Here is a 7,523-nt window from a genome sequence, read left to right on the forward strand (position 1 = left end):
GAGTGCTGGGATTAAAGGCGTGCGCCACCACGCCCGGCTTTCCTTCCTTCTTTCTTTGTTTATTTTTTATTCTACATTTAGACTTCTCTCTGGATTCAGGTTCTCCATTACAGCTTGGAGAAATCCCGTGGCTCAGATGTTCTGAGGTGGCAGAACCCTTCAGCACCCATGACGCCTCAGCTCTGGTGTGGCCTAGAGGAAAGGGGCCTCGGGCTCTCGGAGACAAGGCAATGGTGTGCCTATAATGGATATAGGGGAGAGATGCTGCCACCCATCCTGGCTGCCAGGATAAAATGAAATCTGGGCTTCGTTTCATTGGTTTTCCTGTGGGAAAACCTAGAAATACTACATTAAAATTCTTTAGACTGGTCCTTTGAGGGTCTGTTTGGTTCTTTTTTGAGGCAAGGTCTCTCACTCTTGAAGTCCAGGTTGACCTGGAACATCCTGCGTAGCCCAGGCTAGCCTTAAACAATCCTTTTACCCCAGCTTCCTAAGTACTGGGCTTGAAGGTTCGAGCCATAATTCTGGGTGGGCCTTTTGAGGCTTGTGAAAGCTGGGTGTAGTGGCTTAGCGACCCAGGTCCCAGATCCCAGGAACTCTAATACTTAAAAGCTGGGTGATCCTAGCAACTTCACCGAACTGTTCTGACCCTTGGTTTCCGGGGAGCAGAGGGGGGAGGTGCTATTAAATGAATTAAAAGGCAAAATCAATATGAAACTGGCCAGCAGAGGCGCTCAGAAAGAGACTTCCAGGGCAGCCATGGATAGGGCAGTGGGCCTCATGCCCGCCCATCTCTCCTGAGTGTCTGATTCAGTCATGAAACCAGAGAACCTGCCTGCCCATCCCCCGCCCCTGTTGGGGTTCCAGTGAAAGGGAAGTGGTCTGTCACCAAGCCACGCCTCTGACCCAGCACCTTCATTACCGTGTGCTCCCCGCTGCTTCTGCTTCCACATCAAATCCACACGCGTTGAGAACCATATTCAAGAAAGAGCACCGGCCTAAGGACTTCCATATGGGCACACAGCCCTTCAGATCTGACGGCTTTGGGCAGCCAATTTCTTGGAACTTCGGTTCCTTCACTTAAAATTTGGAACTAGTTCCATTTTCAGAGCTGTGCCCGGCAGGCAGCATTGTCTTTGACTGTTGCTCTTTCCGTGTTAACTCTTTTACTTGGCTCTTAAAAGTAGGATCCACGCGGCAGCGGAGCAGCGGAGGTGGGCTGGCTGGACCTGGACAATATTGCTTTGGGGGAAACTCTAGAGCCAAAGTGGACTCTAGAGCTAAGTGCCAAATGGGGCTGGAAACCTCCAAGCAAAGTTCNNACCCAGAAAGTGCTCTAGTCTGGGGTGAGCACGGGGAGGGGGAGGGGGGACAGATAGATCCTTGGGCAGTTTGTGTGTGGTAAATCCATGGTTAACTGCACTCTGAGTAGTCTTTCCTAAAGGCCACTGGCCAAGTTCTGTTTGCNGGGGAGATGGGCGAGCTCCCCGCAAAGAGTAAGCAGGCCCCGCCNCGCTCTCCCACGCAGGTCCTCCCTCGCAGCCTTCCTGCATATTCTGCCTCCTCTAGTGGAGGACCAACCCTTATTGACGCCTGTAATTCTCACTTGGGTTTCCGAAGGAAGACTCAGATTCCTGCNGGGGAGGGGCTGAGCTAACCTGAGCCTCTCTGAGCTGTTTCCTGGCCTCCCCTGCGGGACAACCGCAGTCTCGTAGCCCCCCCCCCCAGGCCACGCCCCTCATCTTTAATGTTGTACGGCCCAGGCCCAGTCCTGGGGTCTTGGGCAAGAGCTGGAGCCTCCCAGGGAGGCTGGATCCAAGGCTGGAGGAGCTTTCAGGGCCAGTCAGGGATTATCACCAGAATAACACGCAAAAGACACCCCGCCCTACCGCGGATTAGAGGCTGTAGATTTTTAAGGGCAAGACCGCTGCTCTTGGCATGGAAGGCCAAGGGCGGCACAGTGGCGGCATGGGGCCTGCCCCAAACAGAGAGCCGCAGGAGTCTGCCCTTTTGTGGGTTTTGGCCTGAAGACAGTGACAGCACCGGGCCTGTCAGCCCTACGTGAGGATTACAGTCCAGGAGAGAAAAAGACAGTCCTTGGGGGTGGAGCAGGTTTTCCACAGACGTCCCAAGCCACTCCCCTGTCCCGGAAGTGATGCCACACCCTAAAGCTCTTTTCTTTAATAAATTTGTGGGAAAGCACTGTGTATTTGAGACACTTAAGTTTCTTCTCCAGCATCCTAGCACCAAACACAAGCAAGGGACTGAGCTCGGGGACTGTGCAACCCAAGAATATGCAAGAGAGGATCTAAAGGGTGGAGACAGTGGTTGGGCATGGTGGGACAACCTAAGTTCAAGNCCAGCTGGGCTATGCAGTGAGACGGNGTCTAAAAGGGCAGGGAAGACAGCAGAAGAGGGAGCCATCTAGAGGCCTAAAGAAGGCCAAAGGCCAACACAGACAGGGGAACAGAGCCTGTACCCAGGGAAGGGGTCTAGTAGAAAGAGGACACTTCCTCCAGGGGCATAGAGCAGACAGGCCTCCAGAACAGGCAAGAAGGGTGGAGTATGTTTAGGGAACGGTGACTAATGTGTACCATTGCTTCTCAGCATCCTGCTCCAGGCACAGGCAGAGCCTTCAAAAACGGTTAGCTGTTAGCCCGCCCCATGGGGAAGGGTGGGGAGAAGAGTAAGAGACAGGCTGGAGAGATGAGCAGCCCAGAAGGCAGAAGTCTGCAGGCCAAGGGCAGGAGCAGGGGCCCTGGATACACAGTGTCATCAGGCTTGGGCGAATATTTCCTTTTCTTGAGAGATTGTTGTGGTATGGCATGCCTTGGGTGTGGACAGAGGCTGCCCAAGGAGTGGCGAGGCTTTTCAAGTCTCTGGGGCTNGTGGAAAAGCTAAATGGTGCCTACACCAAAAGTTGGGCNGGGACAGGCTCTGAGTCAGAAGAGATTATTTAAAATGCCTGTAGGGCCACATATGGGCGTATAATCCTGAGTTGGGGGTTGGTCTTACATATGTTCAGGATTTCTCAAGGGCCTGCTTCCCATCCTTCCTCCCTCCACTTGGATGCTGATGATCAAACCCAAGGCCTCAGGAATACTACAAGACAAACATTCTACAAGGGAGCTTAAGCCCCAGCTGCGCACAGCAAACAGGACAGACGTTCCCTTCTCACAGCAGAAGTAGCCGAGGTCGACCAGTTCTCCCAGATGCTTCTGTTAAATGTTTTAACATTTTCAATCCAAGGCAAACATCTGTCTTCTTTGCCCATAGCAGTGCAGGGGTTGGAGACACAAGCCTGGAAGACTCAGGCAAGTCTGGAGCAAGCTTCCCTGGGACTAAGGGCTAGACTTCCATTGAGCAGTGTGCCCTGACCAGACTATAGGATTAGTTCCCTTCATCTCACTACCACCATGGAGTTCATCTTTAGGGTTCTTTGTTTTGTTTCTTTCTCAGGTTGTCCTTGCTTTCCTCCTATCTCAGTCTCCTGAGTGCTGGGATTACAGACACGTGCCATCCTGCATTGTTCATATGCTTGTCATTAGACCCTAAGCATGTTTTAGCTTCTGGAATATTGTGGGGGAGGGGTTAAGATGCTGACTCCAGTACAGAGGGAAGGGCACTCTACTGTGTGGTTTTCCGTGAGTTCCTTGGACTCTTTGCATTCTGCCCACTACATGGTGATGCTCTCATCTTTGCAGGGCTGAGCGAGGACTAAGCTGACTCATGTCCTGTATTTAACTCTGTGCCAGATGCCAGATATGTCCTCCATAACCATGAGCTACATGGTTCCAGGGTGTTGGAGCTACACAGCCACAGAGTATATTGAGCCTACATGGGCTCCAGCGTATGTGCAACACAGTGGGGCAGGTCCATCACCTTCCCAAGCTGGACTCTGATAAGGCAGCAGAACATCCCAACACCTATTTTAAACCCATGAGTAGAATAATTTTCCTGGGGTTAACATTTAAACAAGCACTCTAGGCTGGACCCACCCTTTCCTGGGGTGGGAAAACAGCCTCTGGAAGCCGGGGACTCATGGCCAACTTTCCAGGTGCTCTTAGAATCTCTAGGTGGCCTACCGAAAGGTCATCATTTGACCTACTCTCTGTGTAGCCTGCCTGGGTTTGAGCTGACACACAGAAGGACTGCCTGCATGGCTTTTCTCAAAACTGACAGGAGTGAATCATCCAAAGGTCACCAGTGCCTGGGGCTGCAAGNNGCAAAGTGATTCACTGTCTCTAGCCTGGCCTGGCCCCACAGCTGCCTGGCCTTAATTCCTCTCAGCGGATAGTCTCAAGCCTGAGACTCTCCACCCAGAGGAGGGAGCCTCCTCCTTCCTCGATGGCTCTGCTAAAAAGAACTCAGCTCTGTACTTGCACAGACAGGGACAGGGTTGGGAGAGCTGGCCTGCTCACACACCAGCTTGATGGATCAGAGAAGGGACCAGGTCTCTACCTTCAGCTGGGTTCTGGGTCTTTTGTAGCCTCTTGGTAGAACAATTTTATCCAAATTCCATCACACACACACACACACACACACACACACACACACACACACACACACCATGAGACAGCATCCATGTAATCTCATTTCTAAGAAAAAGCAGGATGAGATGGTGGACATCAAGGTCCCTGATAACTAGAATGTCAATAGACAATGTGACAATGTGTTTACTTTTCTGTTAGAGCCAGTCCCTTCCTGTTTGCCTGAATTGAGTAAAGAAGCAAAAATACACAACAACAAAGATGAAGGGCTGAATTAAGGAGCTGACTTGAAGGGATAGGATCCCCAGGCTTGGGGTTGGGTGGGGCCTGGCAAGAGGGCTAAAGGGATTGCAAACTGGAATGGGGGAGGTGAGGCAAGAGCAGGGGTGGGGGGGGAGTGGGGGGGGAATTAGGTCTTTGATGTGCTCACCCCCTACCTACCCACCCCAATCACAAAACCCACATACTTTAGTCCTGAAGGTACTCTGGGTCCCAGAATGGACCTCTAGGATTCCCTCAGCATAACCCCTGCCCCTCGACTCACACCTACTACAGCTGCCTTCAGGTTCCCAGGCATCCCTGGCTGGCAGGATTCTCGGGGGTGGGGGGGTGGGAGGGGCTGTTACATCTTGAACAGGGTCTCCTGGACCCTGGCCTCGGACTCTGTCCCTCTGTTACTAAGTGAGTGTATAGAATGAAGGAGAGCAGGCCCTGAGTAAGATTCTGAGAGATGACCATTGTGAGACAGAGCTCACAATCTTGGATTCTGCCTTAACTTCCAGGGAAGAAGGCTCACTCCGCCTCCCCACAGCCCATCTCCTCCAGAGGCCTGGTTTTTCCTCACGTTGTATAGATATGAAACTGAGCACCCATGCTCTGGGGAAAACTGAACCCCAAAGCCAGGAACCCAAGATCATGAACCGCCTCCTTAGCAGGGTTTGAGCTGGGCTGGAACTTCCAGCCTCCTGGTCCAAGCTCTGCAGACGGGCCCTGGATGCTGTCCCTCGGCCCATGGGAGAGGCCAAGGCAAGTAGGAGCCAGGGATTCTGACTCCATGAAACGAGAATGATTCATGCTGAATGTCTCTGCTCCCTGATCCAGCCCACATTCCCGGGCCTTTGTTCTGACCCGCCGGGGCTCNGGCCTTAAAGGGCCAGATCTTCCAAAGCACCACCCTGTTGCAACCCCATGACCCTCGCTTAGCCAGATCCCTGATGGAGTTTCTAGTGGGCTAAGGAGAAGGATGCAGGATTTAGGGCAGTAAGTGGTTCTCAACCTTTGGTTCGAGACCCCTTGTATTGGAAACCATACATTTACATTATGATTCAAAGCAATAACAAAAATTGCAGTTATAAGTAGCAATGAAAATAATTTTATGGTTGGGGGTCATCACAACATGAGGAACTTGTATTAAAGGGCCAAAGCATTAGGAAGGCTGGGAAACACTGGTTTAGGACAGCAGATTCCATTCTCAGACCCAGCAGGTCGGGGGAGGGGCGCGGGGGTGGGGCGGGGGTTGGAGAGATAGAGACTGTAGGGCGTAGCGAATTTTTTCCTCACTTGCAAAGATCCAAAGAGATCAAAGCAATTTCCTCCAGAGTCTCACAGCCCCTCCCTCTGAGCACACCTTCCTCCCAGGCTGCAGGTCTGTGCTGTTCCCACCTGGGGATCCCTCCCTCATCCCCCTCAGACCCAGCTTCCTGTTCCTTTGTTTTGGTTTGCTATCTTTCTGTTTGGCCCAGGATGGCCTTAAACTCAAAAGCCTCCTGCCTCTGCCTCCCATATGTTGACATTATGGGCAATACCACCAGGTTCAGCCAGCACTGGCTTTCTTAAACTGTTCCTTGCCAGCTGTGTCTGGTGGGTTCTAGGCTATCCACTTGTGTGTATTCAGGCTCGGGTCTTCAGGTTCCACAATTCTGTCCTGTCATGTGGTGGGGCACTTCCTTGGGACTGAAATATCACTCTGACACCTAGTTCCCAAGCAGCTTCTTTGAACCTCGCATGCCACCCTGTGGACACAGGAGAACTGGCCTTCGGGAGAGTAGCACAGCTTCAAGCAAAATGAAAGCGAGACCTGAATTCTGAGAGGTCTACACCTTCTAAACCCACAGTTATCCCACATCCTCTGCGAAACAGGCTCTTAAAGCAACAGCAACAAAAGGTAGAGAAGCTGGAGGTGGGACTCGGTAGCAGAATGAATGGTGTGCATGTGTGAAGGCCTGGTAACACACACACACACACACACACACACACACACACACGCACGCACGCACGCACACGCACACGCAAGCATGAGAGAGGGGGGATTAAAGTTGAGATTATAACACTTTTTTGTAGAGACTTGGAATGACGTTTCCCAGCATCTCCTGCTCTTTCAGGACTCCTTAATCCCCCAAGCCCCACCTACAGCCAATGTTAAACACCTGGCTAGAGGTTTGAGTTAAGGCTCTGCCCCTGAAAGTTTTTAGAGACAGCCAGTCTATCAACTCTTGAATCAGGTGTGAGCTGCTTTTGGTAGGAGGGGCAAAGTCCTGAAGGATGGTAAGGAAGGGCTTGAGAGGGGATGGGAAACAGCTCAAAGGTGGGGGGTTGGGAAGTGGGGATGGGGGGGCAGCCCATTGGAAAATGTTGATATGTGAGCCATCTGTTGGTGTTCTCAGAGTGATTCAGAACAGGCCTTAATCAAATGAGCCAGGGCCTTGGCCTACAGCCTTGGGTCCGATGTAACCATTGGCCTCCCCATGGAGTCTGGAAGAGGGTACTAGATCCCCCTAGATCTGAAGTTAGAGGTGACTGAGAGCCACCTGTGTCGGCTGTGTCTTCGGTAAGAGCAGCAAGTGCTCTTAACAGAAGCGTATCTCCTCCTCTGGAGTTCAGTGTTTTCATTTTCATTTTTTAGTTCTGGGGACTCGACTTTATCGTTCTATAAACATGAATTTTGTAAAGTAGTTTACAATTAAGACCTCCATTTGTCAAGGATTTCTAGCTTTCAAACAGCTCTGGGCACAGCCTTACAGCCTTGGAGTTTCC

General features: G+C 51.7%; 1 protein-coding gene across 2 annotated transcripts in view; it reads left to right on the forward strand.

The window, feature by feature from the left end:
• Ninj2 (ninjurin 2) overlaps positions 1-7,523 on the forward strand; it is a 104,647-nt gene that overhangs the window by 91,818 nt on the left and 5,306 nt on the right. Inside the window, exon 1 of one of the 2 annotated variants that reach the window (XM_021165806.1) lies at positions 6,951-7,034. The exons of the other annotated variant lie outside the window; for it this stretch is intronic. Within the exon in view, the coding sequence (XP_021021465.1) occupies positions 7,032-7,034 (3 nt within the window). The 5' untranslated portion in view covers positions 6,951-7,031. Of the gene's footprint in view, positions 1-6,950; positions 7,035-7,523 lie in introns of those variants that run through there. 2 annotated transcript variants of the gene reach the window in all.

The sequence above is a fragment of the Mus caroli genome, chromosome 6 (assembly GCF_900094665.2).
Source record: "Mus caroli chromosome 6, CAROLI_EIJ_v1.1, whole genome shotgun sequence".
Taxonomy (NCBI): domain Eukaryota; kingdom Metazoa; phylum Chordata; class Mammalia; order Rodentia; family Muridae; genus Mus; species Mus caroli.